Source organism: Sparus aurata, chromosome 13 (genome assembly GCF_900880675.1).
Source record: "Sparus aurata chromosome 13, fSpaAur1.1, whole genome shotgun sequence".
Lineage (NCBI taxonomy): Eukaryota > Metazoa > Chordata > Actinopteri > Spariformes > Sparidae > Sparus > Sparus aurata.
Genome location: NC_044199.1, coordinates 6,533,217 through 6,552,068, shown reverse-complemented (window position 1 = coordinate 6,552,068; position 18,852 = coordinate 6,533,217). Strand labels below are relative to the sequence as shown.

The 18,852-nt window shown below is 43.7% G+C and overlaps 1 protein-coding gene across 1 annotated transcript in view; it reads right to left on the bottom strand.

The window, feature by feature from the left end:
- The window catches only part of pcdh1a (protocadherin 1a), a 92,865-nt gene that overhangs the window by 13,895 nt on the left and 60,118 nt on the right, over positions 1 to 18,852 (bottom strand). The window contains exon 4 of the mRNA XM_030438327.1: positions 7,724 to 7,943. Within this exon, the coding sequence (XP_030294187.1) occupies positions 7,724 to 7,943 (220 nt within the window). The remainder of the gene's footprint in view (positions 1 to 7,723; positions 7,944 to 18,852) is intronic.

Below are 18,852 nucleotides of genomic sequence, written 5' to 3'. Positions count from 1 at the left end.
GAAGCGCACTCTCTAATTAGAGCAGAATTCCAGCAAAAAGGCATAGCGGAGACACGTTACACCATCATGCAAAATTCTGTCAGAATTACCTACTTTTGGCTCGAGCACAAGGGGTCTCTTTGGGGATCTCGTGCACCAGAAAGACAGTTTTAAAATGCGTTTTGAAAGCCAAGAACTAGTAAAGTCATCGCTGAGATGGGGTTCGAAAACCCTGTCAAAATCTGTAAAGGAAATCTAATGATTTTGTGTGATAGGGCAGAAAGGTGTTATTTATGTCACCTTTACATGCTCGGCCACGAGGTTAAGCAAGACTAATTCAAGTCATTTCCGTTGAGCTTAAGGCATGTAGAGTATTGACTGGATGATAAACCATGTTAACACAATACCGTAAATTAAGAATTGATCCATTTCCATTTGTAAAAAGAAAAAAGATATACTGGTGCTTTCCTACTTGGTTTAAGGAAGACATTTTCCAGTTCCACATGGTTTAGTCCTCTTTGAGTTTGTAAGGTCCTTGAACTGCACTGAGTTTTGAGATATTTCCGACCGACTGTGAGAAAAGCCTTACAGCGAAAGCGGCTCCATTCCTTTGTAACTCTCTGGAAATAAGGAAATACATGTCAGACCCATACAGTACAATTCCAGTCCCTCAAGTGCCATCCATCATTGAAGGGCAGAACACTAGTTAGAGGGAGGTTCAGCGACTCGCCGTCCCCATCGCACTATGATGGAGAGATGACCCCCAGGGCCTTTCTCTTGATGCCGGCTTGAGCTGCCCGACCAGCTGAGGTTGAAGTGGATCTGGCCCCTGGCCAACATCCCCTCCCCGCCGCTCGGCGCTCTACCTGCTCTACGAATCACATCTGGGGTGAGACTGGGTAAGACCCACTGAGAGCTGCAGAGCTCTACCACCACTTTCTATTTCTGCTTCCATAATTATCCTTAAAGTTCCGACTCAGAGTCCCATGGACCTGCCAGTGGACACTCAGCTAAAAGCAGCGTCTCCTAAAGCCACGAGCTACACCGGGCTAATTAAGAAATGTTTCTCCATGTGTCTTTATAAACTTGTTCTTTCAAGCCTACATTTACACACACACACACACACACACCCACACACACACACGCACACATTACCACCTCCAAACCTGCTGCTTCAGCACGCTGTTGCCCAGACTCACTGGCGTGGCAAGAGCAGGCTGCATGCTATCCAATTTTTGCCTAAGTACAGAGAGCCATCCACTTTTGTTAGAGTAATACATGAGCACATCTAAAGCTTAGGGATACTGGCTTAGGCATACTGGCTCACTCATTCATTTTACAAGCTTAGTGCTAAAACCAGACATTTTTTTTTTTTCCGTGGCTGCGTGGTGTTAAAAGCACTATTTATGGGACCCTAATGTGTGTTTCTGCGCATAATTCAAAACACTCATCTGGGTTTTCATCCATGTCACACACATGTGGATAAGAGCTGAGTAGCTTGTGCAGATCACAGTTAAAATAAAGAGGACTGGGAATCCATCCCTTCGGAAAACATTGCAGAAAACTACTGAATCACTTATGATTCTTGCCTTTCTCTCTTTCATTATTTAAACAACATCAAAATACTTGTTTTTCAGATTGTCTGGATTTTCTTTTTTACACCTAACATGCTAAAAAATTCCCATATACAAAGACTGACTGGCTATATGTGATAAATTGATTCACGGCTTGAACTTTAGTGGCAGAATTCTGACTTTATTCTGACAGCTGGGCGAGACAACTGCCAAGAAAAGAGACGACGATTCAAGATGGCAGACTGGCATTGAGTATTTGAGAGAGAAAAACAACTGGATATTTTTGGTGAGACGTTGGGGAAGACTTACAACCGTAACCGAGTGTTTGCGGGACCAAACCATACCGGACTGCGAGCACAGTGTCGTCACAACACCGAGCCAAAAATTAAACTTGAAGAAACGTAAAAAGTAAAGAATGTGAAGACATTTACACCACTAACATTTATATTTGCCATCGGTTTGCAGGTTCTGAGGAAAAGCATTTTACTATCACTAATGTTACCAAAGTCTTCCAGTCAGCTGGACACAATGATGAAACCGCAGAGAAATCCCTTTTATGTGTGAAAGAAGGTGGTATGAAATTGAATGCAAGATTTATTGGGATAATGGGGCTTCTGTTCGGGGTTCCATCTAGATTTAACACGTGGCTGCGATCTCTGCCACACAATAATATGCTGGGACGCTCTGATAGAAAATAAGCCCGTTCCTGACGTAGCTACAGTTAATGGTCTGAGCTGTGATACATGTCCCCTCTCTCACGCGGGCCCTTGTTCAAAGGGCCGGGGCCTGTCTGCGGTCGCTCGGCGAACGCTTTGATGTGTGCGGTACCGAAGTTTTGGTGACGAGTGCGTCGGTCTCATTGTCGGCGTCCACGCGAGCGAGAGCACATTCTCAGATTCAAATTGGGCGGAGGGAAATCGGGGCACATTGAAAACCGCGTGACGCGTTGACACATCATCAGTTCCATTTTGGATTCAGCTGCATCGTCCCATGAAGTCATTTGTAAAAAAAAAGGGGTTATAGTTAACAATTGTCCATGGTGTCAAAGCCTAATTCAGGTTGGAGAGTTTAATTCTGCTCCAGTTAGGCCCAACCAGTGACCTATTTGCTACGAAGTAAAATGACAAACAATTGGAGGGGTGGGGTGGGGGGACAAACAGCAGCAGTTGATGTGCACAGAGCATAATGCGTGTGCTAGAACGAGCTCGGGATTATAAGCATATTACTCATGACAACTTGCCTCGGGGGGACCACTTGTAAGGAGTTTTTTTTTTTTTTTCCGCAGAAGCTTCCACAAAACTGCCAGCCCTGTGACCTGTCCCTTTCTCGGGTGGTGGCAGTTCCAGCAGCGGCTGGCTTAGGCCACTGTGCTGGTACAGGCTGGCATGGTCTCCGCAGCACTCAACAGTACTAACAGGCAGGGACTCAGACAAGGCACAATGACATCTGTCTGAGGAAACCCGCACCCCTGCATCAGCATGCTATACTGGCACTCGGACAGGGGCCCAAGCTGGCACTCATAGGACAAACAAGCCCCATTAAGCTGATGCCCTGCCTCCCTGTTTGCACCATGTCTGCCCTCCGCATCTCTGGTTAAAGCGTGGGGCACCCTGTGTGATACCGATATGGCGTGCATAGGAAGCAGGAAAATCACTGACAGGAGTTCAGAAAGAAAAAAAATATATATATAAAACCCTGTGCACATCATGTGGGAGATCTAAGGCAGGAAAATCAGACGGCATTACTAAAGAACCTTATTATCATGCAAATGCCATTTATTCCATTTTATCTCACCCTTCTCAATGGCCCATATGGCAGCGAGTCCGCACGGAGGAAGACACGGGGAGACCTCACACTGGGCAGCCGGCCACATCAAAATTCCTCCATCTGTGGTCAATTGAGTTTGTGTGTGTGTGTGTGTGTGTGTGTGTGAGAGCGCGTGTGTGCGTGCGTGCGTGGTACCCGTCTTCAATCCACCTGTGTCCTAGCAGTGCTAACCCTCATATCACAGCCAAGACGCCTAACCACCGATCCGCAGAAGAGTGATTATTGTCCAGGTTGGACCGGACATGAAAGAATTGCCAGTCAAACTTGTGTCCAGAAGGAGGGAAGGGGCCTCTCAAAGGTCCTGGATGAGTCATGAGCGGGGATCTTGGGCAACGGAAAGTTTAGCAGTTTTAAGTGTTGTGTGACTCCAGGTGTGTGTCGGGGCTAACGACACCCTCTGTGTTCTTGGGATGATGGATATTGAAATAATGATTTGAAAAGTTATGAAGTAAAACTAAAGAAACTAATTAGGGTCGGCCAATCAATCAATATGATGTTGGTCTTGTGATATAAGACTTTATATTGGCTCATGTTTTGGATCATGTTATATTTGACATCTGACATAATTGTTGTCTTTTTCAGGATGCATAACAGTGAAGTGATGTCATTTTATAAACTTACTGTTCTAATTGTTCTAAAACTTGCCTTTACTCATTATATCCACATTGCTGTTGACTATTGATCATAAAATTGCACTGTTTGAATATTTTTGTGAAAGTACCGATAACCGCCCCTATGATGTTGTCTCAATATCAACACCCGAGTATTTGGTCATAAATATCCTGGTATTTGATTTTGTTGCTCAGCCTTAACAACATCTATGAAGTGCTTTTGAGGAGATTTCAAAAATAACATCAAACTATCGCGATGTTATCTTAAGTCTGAGCCGTAAAAGAGAAGAGAAAAGAAAAACTAGGTGAAACAAAATCAGATCTATATAATTACAGTGGCCTGATGTCATCTTGTTCGACACGATTTGATGCGTGTGTACTTTCATTGGACTTGAAATGCTCAAAATGTAAATAGCGATCCCCCCCAAAAAATGAGGCCTGTGAACCAATCAGAAATAAATACTGTAAATCGCTTTTGATTCGACCGCTAATCAAAATCCAATCAGCAGAGCTCGAGATGCTGTCGATGGACAGATGGGACAGACGGAGATGAGCTCTACCGACTTCCTCTGATTTTTCGCCGCGCGGGACGAATTGCGCGTCTTGATGGCAACCAGACGTACGAGATAAGCAGTTTTCATGCCGTCTGAAGCAATCAACTTAAAGAGAATTAAAGAGCTCAGTGATTATGATGAGAGTCTATTAAAATAAAATGGCACTGTAATCAAAATGATTTAGAGGTTTGGGGGGGAGGTGATGCAACGCCCTTCAATGCAAACAAATATGCATGCATGCAGGTGCAAACACATATACGGAGTGGTAAAAAGGAGAGAGAGGGAGAGAGAGAGGCATGCATCCGACGGATAAACATCTCTGATGATTAACCAACAGTTGAGCAATGTGCTCGCTACACGCGTGAACACAAGAGTGGAGAATACACATGGGGGAACTGAAATGGAGTGCACTCTAACACAGCCCGAAGACAAGAATCAGAGGTGGGAGGAGGGAGCAGCTGCTCAGGCATACGGAAAGAGGAACTCCAGAAAATTAATTGCTGCAGATCGGGGCTGCATACATGACAAATATCAGAAGATTTTATTACCGTAGTTTGAATCTACTCTTAATTCCAAAGCACGGCTGCCATAGGGGAATATGTTGATGCCTGCTTAAGCGTGGCAGAGAGACCGTTACAGACCGCGTTCTCTCTTCCTCTCAGCCACCCACTCCAATAAACTGAGGTCAGATTACTTGCACCTGCAAAAGTAAAATGGAGCAAACTGATATAAACCGATTAATAACTTATCATTTACTCTTTGCTAATAACCAATCTCTGGCGTTACTGTCCTTAAAAGTAGCACGTCTTGAATGGACTTGTTGCATGGACAGAGATGCAACAGCGCCATAATGGACCATCGGGTTCCGGCTCCAAAAGGCTCACCCGAGAGCCGAAAGTGGATCTAAAATGGAATCGTGTACTACATCGCTCTCAACCACAGCCCGCCGACACGCTCCCCAAATGTAGATTCGCCACTGTCAGAGTTCAACCCGTGTAACAAAACACACATCCATGTCGATATTTCCAGGGGCCCAGTGATGCAGAGGCTCGACAGTCTGGGGTTCGTATATTGTGTTTCATCCAACTTAAATGGAGTGACACATCATGCTCACCTCCCAATTTTTAGCCTGTCACTCATCTCTACTGCAGCGAATAAAGCGCCGCACCAGTACAACCTGTCACTCTGTCACTCAAACGTTTAAAAAAAGAACTTCGCGTCACCGTTCAGGTGGAGCCGGGGAGGAACTCCTCTGTCTCGTTTTGATTTTTCTGTCTAATCTTTCATTTTATGTGGGCTCTTTGTTATCTCCCTGAAGGGGGAATCACATTTTAATTAGGTCTATCCTCGGTTAGCGGTTCATCTTCACATCTCCCTGTCCTATGCGCTTCATCCTATGGGCTTCGCTTCCCTGTCAGAGACTCTTAGTCCTCGCTCCCTGTCACAATCTAACATCTGCCCCACCCCATCTTGTGCCATCTTTTCATTCTTTAACTGCTCCATCTCCACTCACAATCTTGCTCTCCTGCCGCTGACAACAAAGAGCGCCCTGTCTGACAAAACCTGTTTTCTGCAGATGGGAAAAAAAACACAATAAAGAGCCACAACAATGGAAAAAAAAGAGGAGGAAAATGCATATATTAGACATCATAAGTGCAGAGATTAAACGAAAATAGTTAACTGTCGGCTCCTGGGCTCTTAAGCTCACCTGAGGTGACTGAATCCAGCTATTAAATGAGATATTAAGCAATCTCTGACCTCTATAGAACCAGAGGGAAGCAGAGTATTTTCAGGACTTATCCTCTCCCGCACACCCGCCGCCTCTTTCTATCCTTGAATTATGGTGTCACTGACTGACATAAACCAAAATAAACAATAAACATTTGCAAAAGAGATGAACGAGCGAGCTAATGAGATCCAGCACAACTGTCGTGCAAAGAGGCAATGCATCACAACGCCCGGATGCTATACTAATAATAGAAGTTTGTCATGTGCAGTTTTAGCGTGACGGTGACACATTTTAGCCTTTGATCCTGCTGCGTTTGGTTTGGTTTTTTTTTTTAGAAAAGGGAGTGCGTGAGACTGAAATAGTTTTTTTTTTTTACCCTTTCGCTTTAAAAAGCCAGATTTTCTCTCCACACACAGGCCTATCGACGATAAGGTGTCATTTTCTTTGACAGTGTGACAAAGTAACTGTCAATGCTGATCAGCAACTCCATCAAGCGCCCGCCGACACGCGCCCCACTTTGCACGCTTATACCCTTAAAAAAAAAAATAATCCATAAGCAGAACCGCACATGCTTTTGAGGTGCAGTACCACAGCAAACTAATGATGTACAAATAGGAGGAGAAGGGCGAAGTATCACCACCTAACAGCGTCTGATACGGAGGGCGGCACGATGCAAAACACTATAATGACTGGAAATGCACCATGAGAATCACTTATCATAGTGTCTTATAAGGCAGGTAATGGATTATGTTTTGCGGCTTAGGGCTGCAAAATTGTTATTATGATACACAGTTCACAGAACAGCAGTCACAGCTTTTGGCTAAGACTTTTTTTTTTCCTTTTTTTTAAAAAAAAAAAATGGACCGGTGCTGAGACCATCAGGTCTCAGCCTGCGGGATTGATTACTGTGCTGAGAAATTATGGCTCTTGCACACCTAAGCTGCAGTCCAACTCGGTGTCCAGCTAACGGCGGGGAAATGCTTCGAGTAAACACGGCGATGTGCGCACAGATGTCATGGTTCGGATTTATTTAGAGGGCAAATGCTCCATTAGTTGGGCTTTTTAATTAGCACACTTGTGAGAGAGGGTCATTAAGGATGTCTGACAGAGGACCTGCTGATGAGGAGGATGGAGACACTGCTAGCTCCAGCTTTGATACCACACACACACACACAAGCCTACACAAGCGAAGATCTGCTTAAAAACCAATAACATCTCACACGGTCATCGACAAACGCAGCCAGTCAACGTCACGGGTGCCACAACATTTCCACTCCAAAATGGCCACGGAGCACAAACAAATCTCCCACAAGTGTCTTTGTTGACAACAGCACCACACACGCACACACACACACACACACACACACACCGAGCCCATTAGGAGCCATTTACATTCAAATACATATTCATGGGGAAACACAACAGATCAGAGGTGGATTGTCACCGTACCATTTTCAGGGTGCTCGGTCTCTCCGATGCTGCCATCTGGAGTGGTCCTCTCGTAGTGGTCCTCGGGCAGGGTCAGGGGTCCGATGCGAGGACCAGACGACGATTTGCTGCTGGGAGTCTCTGATTCCTCCAAACCGCTGTCATAGTAGCTGTGCTGGGAGGCATCCTGCAGGTCCTGCACGGGGTTGGCCGTGGAGAAGGTCACTCGCCGATGGGGGTGCTAGAAAAACAGAGAGACAACAAAATGAACATCTTGGACACCAGTTTTTTTTTTTTTTTTTTTTCAGCTGCACTTTTTCTTCTCATTCGACGGTGCCGTGGAGACGGCGGGCAGGTTTGTACGGCAACAGCCGCAGCTCGCACCATTTAAGACCGGCCCTATAAAGTTCACACTTCAAAAGTCAGAAAATAGTATTAAATATTAAAATAGCCTTAAATATTAAATAGCCTCGTGCAGTTTTATTATCCTGAAGATTATATAAGGTGGAATATATGAACAGCGTGAGGATATGGACTTAAATAATAAGAGCAGAGCAGCAGAAGTTGAAAAACACCAACACTATTAAAGCGTCCCATACAGAAGTCCAAAATTGAAATATCTAAATATGGGGCATGCGTTTAAAGATTCTGTAGATGTAAAGAACGATTAAGATATATGTGTATGCAGTGTATAATACATGTCAGGTTCTACTGCACGTGTTCAGATTAACGTGTCTAAAATGCTGTATGTTTTTTATGGAAAGAACTCCCACATTCTGATGCGGTGTAGGAACAGATCCAGAAGAATTCATGTAACCGGTCCTCCATCTTATCGAGAGCTCCAGATGGAGGTGGCCTCGAGTACGTGCGGAAAAAAGGAAACCGACAATGCGAGCGCCGTGTGTATTATTGTCAGCCATGTTCACAATTCTGCTCAGAACAGTTGCTTGCATTGATGTAGACTGTGCATGGAGATGCAGGAAAAGATCCCCATGTATGGAGACAATGCCTTTACATTTTTGCATGGACGCGAAAGCGAAATGCTACAAACAAGCGTCACGGCATGTCACGGAGATTGAGGCGGCGGAAAACTGTCGTTATGAGACAGACAAAAGTTTCATTTTTCTAAATCCGCCACTGCCAAATTAATTCTGATGACAATGATTGGTACACTAATCAGTAGCCCCAGTGAGCTACTTCCTATCTCCATATTTTAATATTTTCCCCCCTTTTTTTTTCACAGCTTTTGATGTTCAACCGAGTGGAAAGCGAGACAATATTTTCTGCCATTTAACTGAAGAGGGGTCCCGCGAAGATCTGAACAGGGCTAATGAAAGGATTAAAAAAAAACATGGTAGTACTTTGGAAGTATGGTCCCTGACAGTCGCTGTTTTGCCAGCATTAAAATGTAATATAAGATCACCGTTCACTCTCACAAGCCGATGAGGTTTGGTGAAGGAATGAAGGAGTAAATGAATGAATGAAAATGCTGATGAAATCTTAGATCTGATCGCCTGAAGTGGAGCGGGGCAGCGAACAATAAATCAGTCCCGATCACACCCTTTATCAAATTGAATGGCTTGTAAATACAGTTAGGAGACCATTAAATTTCCTCTCCCAAAGATCAGTTTACTAATGGCTACTTACCGCCGATCCACAACAGAAAGATGACTCCTTGTAGTGCACATGCAATCGCACTCTTCCCCTCCCTTCCCTCCCTTCCCTCTTCCGCTCTTCACATGAGCACGTCTCGTAAAAGAAAAAAAAAAATGGAAAAAATCAGGAAAGCACTGATACAGCAGAACGGGCTCTGCCTCCGCTGCACGAGTCAGCCCGGATCAATACCACGGTCCTGTGCTTTCTACCGTTCCACCACTTTTTTTTTTTTTTTTTTTTTTTTCTGGCAAACAAATCCATGCCAGAAATCATTCAAAACCATCAGTCCTTTTTAGGTCACACACGCACACGCACACCAGATATTGAGAAAATGCTTTCAGAGCTCAGGTAAGTGCCATCAACAACGCGTTGGTAATACTGTTAGCAGGCTTTCCGGAAACCTGTTCACCTCCCCATCATCTCAACCAGTTTACTTTCTGCACTGATGCATCTCCTGGTCTTTCATCTAAATAATGATTACTTTTTTTCTTTTCTCTCCCAGCAGCGCTCCGACATCAATAAATCACACATGATGTACAGTAGGAAAAGAGGCTTTGGGCCTTTCAGTCAGCTGCAACATTTGATGGAATTTGATGCAAAAAAATAAAGGAAACTTTGAAACCAAACAGCTTGTTTTGTGTCTTTCCGTTTGTGATTTGCATGTTTGGTGCACAAACGAGAACAAGAGAGCAATGAGAGGTTTTGAGAGGATAAAAAAAACAATATGCCGTTTGTTTTTCTTTCTATTAAACATGCTCTTTGATTGGTTGCATCTTTGCGCTGCTGCAAAAATGTGCTGGCAAGGAGGCGCTGTTTATCATTACCCACACAAATTTTGAATTCCATGAATAGCTCTGTACGGTACAAAGTGTTTAAAATGGACCGCGCTGAACAGGAAGCCTCAGTAGGGGAACCACTCCAGCGCACCAGTTTAATGGTGACTTATTCTACTATCGTTTCTGTGACATTTTCAGCGCCGTATTGAACTAGATAAATGATCTTTTTCAAAGGTGCATTCGTGAAATATGATCGGGGGTCGCCGAGGCTCCGCGACTGTTTAAATGCGTGGAGGGGGGGGGGGCGTTTAGTTGTTTAAATATGGATTCTTGCTTAAACTTCTCCTTAAGGCATCACTCCTGAGAGTCAGCATGTTTCCTGGGTATGATAACTAGCTAGGGCTGCAGAGATGGGAAATAGATTCTCCTTTTTAGTCAGAGCACAAATCCTTTGCCAGGCCTTGGGGGCTGTAGGGATGCGGCAAGACGGAAAGGGATGGAAGGGGAGGCTGAGCAGGAGTGGGGAGTTGGTCAGGCAGACACGGACGGCGCTTTGGCTGGAGGGGACAGGCGGAAGGATTAGATTCTGGGAGACTGGAGGCAGGGAGAGCGGGATTGTTTGGGCATTGTGGTAGGAGTAAGAAGCTATGGGGCCGAGAATGAAAAGAGAGGGGACATTTATGATGACATGTGAATTCATAACCCCATTTAGATTGGGCTAAAATGGCCTCATTTATACGCCTAATATTACGATCTCAACGCAGATGGAAGGAAACAGCGGGGATTCTGTCTTTACAAGGGGACCAGGACACATTTTAACAAAGTAATAAAAACCAATCATCCGCTGCCTACCTAGAGCTCCCATAGCCCTTTTTTTTTTCTGCCAGAAATATTATATACAACCTACTGCGTCAGAATAATTTCAAGCCACCCGTGGTTACAGCTGAATATGCCAAAAGATCCGGAAAGAGAACAAGGCAATTTGCTTCTTTTCTACTATTATATACGCGCGAACGTGATTTCCCTTTTTATAAAACGGCAAACCAGCATTCTACCACTATATTTAGTTAATAGAAATATATTTAAAAAAGTACAATAGCTGCTGCTGCCTGCCTCAAGCGTTTCAATACCATAGATTTCATACTTACCTACACCCTGACTATCGCACCACCTTACAGCTGAGATTGATTTGCTTTCCCGCCTCGAACATAATGCATCTGAAAGAGAAAACGGCACACTGTACACCCACGCCGAATGACATCGTAGGTGTACAGGTGCTTTTATACCCAATCTCGCTGCCTCACAGGTACATAATGGTGGCAGCACAAGTCAGCACCTGAGCTGGTCGAGTCTGAATGGACAAATTTGGCCACTTGTTATGAATCAAACTCACATGAGAGTTTTTTTTTTTTTTTTCTTTTTGCAAAACCATCACCTTGATAGAAGTTTGTTCACTGCTTAGAACTGCGGTTTTAAAAAGGAAGAACAAACAAAATATTTGTTTCCTTTGCGGGGACAGAAAAGAAATCTGTGTCTCACGGCCAGCGCGCTCTTTCTTTTTGCCAAATATTTTCACTTTTCGAAATGGAAAAGTTTTGGGTAGCTGTAAAAAGAGACATGAATGGGTCGACTTTGATGGATGTTTACGACCTCACTCGCGTGCGGACAATGCAGAGGTTTATCGGCAAAATAGTTTTCTGTGTTAAGCGGGAGAAGAGGGAGCCTTCCGGGAGTTTTTAGATGAGGGGATGTCACGCTGAAAGGCCCTTGTCACGGAAAACAAACATTCTTAAGACACTCGTGGGCACGATACAAGTTAAAAGGTACGCTAAAAGCCTTTTGATGTGCTTGTACTCGAGGTCATGCGAGTTGAGTGTGCTCATAGTTAATTAAGAACTATCGATGTAATGAATAACATCTATAAGAAAAGACATTTGATTTAAAAAGCACTATACTTTCAATCCCTTTGATCCTCCAATTGATTTTGTACGAGATGGCATAAAATATCGACACTCGTGTCTAGTGGAGGGCGTTATAAAGACCGCACATCAGTTATTGATGAACTTCAATTTTCCTTTGGTTCATCTGAGGATGACTACGCAACATGGTGTTAAAACAATGGGAGACCGCAACATAATATGTCAGAACCAAGCTTGAAACGTGTTAAGAAGTGAAGTAGTCTGCGGCAGATAACGCTAGCTGATGATCTTTGTGAGTAAGATCAAGAGTTTGAGGGGTTAGAGAAAGAGTAAAAACTGTTGGTCTGATCCAAAGAGTGCATTTTAGGTTATGCTGAGACTGGCAGCCGACAGCAGATTTTTTTGGCACGCTGAGATGGAATATATGTATTTCATTCATCAAAAACAGATCTAATCCGCACTCTTGGGTGGTTTGATGTCTGATTTGAACGTTGGCTTTTTTCAAACTGCCCTTTGCATCAGCTGCGAATCGACACGTAGCGGTGACGTCACGTCCAGCGAGTTAGCTGTTAGCCTCCGTTATCTCGCTACGACTGCTGCGGAAAAAAAAAAAACATACATCAGCCACCTCTGTCGCTAATGTTGTCTGGTGTGATGGAGGACTTCTGCACTGAGACAAGATATTGCCACGGTGTGAAAAGTGAGAGAATACATCTCCATTATTCACCCGGCCTGCAGCCTTTGCCGTTTTGGTGTCTGTATCGGGATGAATGCGCCGACAGTTTGCGTATATGTACTGGCGCCTATGTTGTTTCCACAGCAACTGACGCAGATGGGATATCGTTGATGGTTTTATCTAATCACTTGCAAATAACAGCCCGGACAGTCTGCACTAAAGATTAGATTGGAAGTTAAAGAGAAAAAATAATGCATCGGCCTGCAGCTTGAATGAAGCGATATAAAGGGATTCCTGGGGCAAATGGCTGTGCCTAAGCAACACGCAGAGCATTTGGTGACTGTGCAGCATCTCTAGTGCCATTGCTGATTTGCACCACTGATCCCTGATGGGACAGCAGACCCGCTGCCGTTGTTCCAGTTCCCAGTCCGTTTTGAATGCCCTGGAGCTACCTGACACCACTCTGCCGTCAGGTGCCCTGTCACCCAGCCAAGCCTCGCTGATTGCCAGTGCATCGGGCCGCCGGTACTTATGCAGATGGGAGAGCTTTTCCATCGTCTCTGCCACTTTTGCCGAGCAGACTTCCAGCAGAGTCGCAGGTGAGTTAGATTCAGTGTTTGAAATCTCTCTCTCTCTCGCTCTCTCTCGCTCTCTCTCTCTCTCCCACGCTTCCAAGTTTGCGTTTGAGTTTTGACTGAACATTTGGCGATCAAGCTGGCGACTCTGTTTTCAGTGCTTTAACTACCTTGTAGAATTAATTCCCTGGCATTATTTTTTTCTTTTCTTTTTTCACAGCGAGTGACAGCTTTACTGTCGGCACATATGGTGCGGCTAGATACAATCCATATAGTGTGGTGACTGCAGAATATTAACATCATCATGAAGTACATTCAATAGATATATATAACAATGGAATTATTATCAGAGCAGAATAGCACTCTGGTGGTTCCCCCCCCACCCCACCCCATGTAATATAGATTTTAATAATAGTACATCTTTTAATATCCAACCTGAGATATAAAGCTTGACGACGCGTGTAATCTTTTCCGGCGCTAACCTCTGAATTTTTAACTAAAGTGGCTGATACTTCATTTGTGCCACGCAGATTGCGATCTCAATTTACGCCGCTTTTCGACTGCATGTGGGAAAATATATCTGGATCAAAGTACGCAAATTGAAATGAATTAATCAGAACCATAATCCTTTTTAATCAATCCAGTGATCTATTTTCTTCTAATGTCAAATACACTACAAACATACACCAGATTAGGTTCTAATTTCTCCCTCGTTACATTTTTTTTATTGCTGTGGAGGCAAAATAATTGTTTTTCTACAAGCTGGAACAATCAATCAAGTGGGTAACATTGTATTTAAATGGAATATCTTGTTTGCTTCCCATGGCCCAATGGGTGAGAATGTGTTTGTTACAGCAGATGTGTTCTTGAATGTAAAGGCTCACGCGCACCTTGAGTTTTCTAGACAGGTGCGTGGGAGGACATATTCACGGGCAGTTACAGTTAGTGTGTTGCCTACTGTTCTTTTAATCTAATTTTCTTTTTTTTTTTGACACAGAGGTATTGTTTAAGATTAGTCACTGTGGCCAGCGGAGGATAATCAGAGTTTCAGCAGGAGGAGGGAAAGACTAACAGGAGCCTGAGTTGCATCATTTTGAAGATGACACATGAATGGGGGATAATAACCTACTAAACATAACCGTCGCTGCGTTGCGCTGCGACTTGGGTGCAATTTGCTCGTGGAAAATACGGCTTCTGCGAAAGACAGTAATGGCGCAGTATCCTTTTATTGTACTAAAAGCAAACTGGTCAAATGGGAGGCTTCAGAAGGTAAGGAATGCATGTTTTTTTCCACACGGAGGAGGGGAGGGGAAGGAATCTGTGAGGTTATGCGTTTGATTTAGTTTGCAATGGAGTGCTTTTAACCGCCTGCGAAGCCAAACAGTCATCGTATACTCAACTGGAATACCCTTGACTTCTAAAGCTGCTGGAAACCTACCGTACGAGGCCCTGTTTATCAATCCTGAGTCGAACTGTGTTGTATGTGAACCGGCGCTGGAAGCCAGACTCCTTTCCTATTGAATCACAGTTATGTGTCTCTCAGATATTATGAAATGGGTTTTCTGCCCATGTTAAAGGAAACGGCTGATGTCTCAGTGCCCCTGTGATATGAAAAATTCAATTTAAAAAGGATGAGAGAAAAAGAATGGTGCACGGCCTATTTTCATTCCCCCCACACTGAGAGATATGAGAATGATGTTCTGTTGTGTGGAGGAAATGATGCCAATCGTGCTGCAGAGAAATTCCTTCATAATTCAATTCAATTTCTTCTAAATCCCAATGGCAAGCTCCTCTGCCAAAGAGAGGCAGAACGACAGAGACAAAAAGGGGGAGGGCTGGAGACTAAGATGGAAGGAGAGGGGACCAAAGATTGAGACTGAAACAATGGAGGAAGAGAGAGAGAGAGAGAGAGAGAGAGAGAGGGGGAGAGTCACGGAGAGCAGCCAGACTCGCTGAAAGGTAAGAGGAGACAGCAGCACAAAGTGGAGGGGAAGTGGATGGAGGAACCATTTTTTAAGTGATGATTAATTTTGATCAGTGTGGCATTTTAAGTACAGCCAACTAATTTCCTCTAATTGCCTCTCTGCAGCATCTGACAGAAGCGGAGGAAATCGTGTTTTGTTGAGATCTGAGAGGACAAACTGCACATTTTTGTGAAGTGGTGTTCAAAACTGGTAGACAAGTATCTACGAAAAAAATGCAGCGCGTGCCTCCGCTGTTATTGTAGCAACGAAACGCGCGTGTACAAACTCTCCGATAGCGTCTCTTTCCGAAACGTGGGACCACGAATTTCCATTTAGTCACAGTGTTGGTGAGTACATCCCGGCTCTGGCATTTTTTTTTTGTGGGGGGGGGCGTGCACGCAGGAATCAATGAGCTGCTGCCTCTGAAGGTGCAAGAAAAAATGAGCTGCACCAACAAATATGACAATGAAGAAGTGCACTTCTCAGTGTATGCAGCAAGCATAAAAACCATACAGAGTGGAGCGGCTTGCGAGAAAAGGAAATGCGTATGGAACTGTTTTTTATTTTCCATTCCACCATTATGTCCTCCATTCTCATCCCATCTACTGCTCTCTTCCTTCTTTCTTTCACTCTCTCTCTCTTTCTCCACAGACACACACACACACACACACCCACACACACAGTTGTTTTTGTAGGTGCAATAGCTCCAAGGCAAGCAGCGTGGAATTGGAGTCTTCAAAGAGTCTTGGATTATCAAAGAGACACAGCTACCAGAAAACTAGGGGACACGCTGGAGAGGGGGAGGGAGGAACATAAGCGGGAGGCGGGGAGGGGGAAAGAGTGCAGAGGAGTCAGCATGGGTTTGGGTGGAGGATGAAGTGATCAGACAAGGGGAGGGGTGGGGGCTGAGGGGTGGATAAAGACCAGAAGTCCCTTTGTTCACGTTACTGTAAATGGAGGAAGAGAAAAAAAAAAAAAAAAACAGGAGCTGGAGTGAATGCATTAAAAAACAATCACATAGACCTTAATGGCCTTGATAGGCAAGACTGAATTCGCATTCTTCACTGTCTGTGCCGCCGCCTATTCTTCGGTTTCTTTTTTCTTTTCTTTTCTTTTTTTTTTTTTTTCCCTACACAGAGAATTTCATTTCAATGGGAGCACTGGCCTTGAAATACCATAATGTTGTCACAGTAAAAGCAAGTATTACTGCAGCAGGACCCACCATGTGTGAATATAGCTGCCACGTCTAATGACAAATCGGACTGCTCACGCCATTCCGTATGACAGGATGTGGGAGTGCTGGTGTGAATGCATCACCCTTCGACAAAAAGCTTCTCCGTCAGCCCCTCTGTCCCACGATGAGCTATGGGTGTCTCTTTTTCTTTTTCTTTTTTTTCTTCCTTCCCCATTACAAGAACACCTCGCTCTATAGAAACACATTTCAAGTCAGTGTATGAAACTGATTCTGGTCGGTTCGCCGCTGTCAGCTGCGGGGCATCATCCAACAATGATCCCGTCCCGCTGGCGCAGACGCCGCACATAAAACCTCCCACCTTCCTCGACTTGATTTGAACTAAATTTGACTCATTTGGTGGCGATGAGAGCGTAAAATGCTCCTAACGCGCGATGTCAAAAAACAAATCTGGGTCCTAACAGTCATCTTCCTGTCTGTGCACGGCGCCTCTAGAAGCAAAACAGAAGTGCTTGAACAAAAGTGGGCACCAATTTGGGTAATGCTGGGGAAAGGCATGACATGATTTATTCTAAAATGTCACTCAGTATTTTCACTCATGTACAGCACAATTTGAGGTACTTGTACTTGACTTTGGTATTTTCCTTTTTCCACTGCTTTATGCTTCCTCTGCATTACATTTTGGAGGCAAATATTGCACTCCCCTACATTTATTAGCTCCACCAAGGAGGTTATGTTTTAGCCTGTGTTGGTTGGTTTGTTGCCAAGATCACACAAAAACTACAGAACGGATTTCCACAAAACTTAAATGGAGGATGGTTCTCGGCCCAGAACACACCCCGTTATATCTTGGTGTGGATCAAAAGTTAGTAAAGAGACGGATCCAGGATTTTATCTCACCTTCTTCAACATTGCTAGATTCAAAACATTTCACTAGATGCGCTAAAGGGAATGTTGTATGGATCTTGAGAAAAAATATCTACATACATATCTAATGAGTGCAATCCTATGCTGATCCAATTAATATTCAAATATGTTATAATTTGATTGATATTGGATGAAAGGGGACTGCTGGGCCTTGGTGGAGGCATGCGTGCACTGAATCCAAAATGCCATTCGAGTTTGTTAACTTAAGTTACTAATTACTCTGCATATTGAATGCTGCATCAGAGCAAAAGTAAAACAAAAGTTTAAAAAAATGTCATTCGGGTTAAAAAAAAACAAAAACAACAACAATGATTAAGAACGTCAGCAAAAATGCAAAAAATCAAATTAAGTACATGTCCAATTTAATTTGATTTGTACTTTCAACCCTAACCCATTTATTGCTAGAAAAAAATACTAGTACATTTAATATAAGATAATAATGTTTTAATATGATGTCTTTACTTTTAACAGGGGCAGAGGAGTGAGGGTCATGTCTATGAAGCAAGATGCTGGAACATTTTCACCTCTGTCCACACAGACCGCAGGTGCAGGTGTTCTGCGCTGTTAGATGGCATCCTTGACCAAGGGCACACGTGTGCATGAACACAACCACAGAACCCCACACTGCATAAACTAAGTCCAGAAAGAGTTTTGGTTTAGCTGATATGGTGAAGTGTGTGGAAAAAATAAAAAATGTAATGTGGAAATATAATATAATATGGGTCACGAGCAGAGACAACTTAAGAAACTGATAAACTATCAGACATTCAGACTGCACAACAGACTGTTATTTTAACACTGTTGTTATTTGTGCTCTAACGATCATTTTGTGTCGGCTTCAGTCAAATTGCTATTGATTCATTAGTAATAGTCATTTCTTTGAGTTTATGTGGGTGTAATACAAAAGATACACACAGTGAGTCAGAGCTGATTAATAATACTAAATATATTTTGTTCTAATTAGTATTTTTTATGACAGAATGAAATACGACGATGGAGTGAGGAAACACAAATGTAATATTCATCGCTGTCTGGGGAGATTTGGAGGGGAGGGATAAGCTTTGGGGAAAGTCTGAGAAAGGATCAGTGGTGAAACTTAATTGGGAAGGGCACAGGATTAAAATTTTGATTGGTTTAGGGTTTAGATGGGGAGGCCTTTCAACTGACACGCTCATTGTCTTAAACTGCGGGGACTAAATATGCTAATATGCGCTCAGTGGGCGCAGCTTTCTAGGGCCGAAAGAAATCCTAAAGAACGACTTTTAGACTCGCGCTTGCAAGTGGTGTGCTACTAGACACTATAGAAAGGAATCAATGATCTGAACAGAGAAACAAAAAGTAAGAACGGGAGCAGTGGAGGACACGGTATAGAGCAAGCGAAGAAAAGAGTCCGAGTACAGTACATAGAGTTACGATGGAGAGGGAACTGCAAAAAGCTATTCTCTGCCACAACACAAAAGGGAAG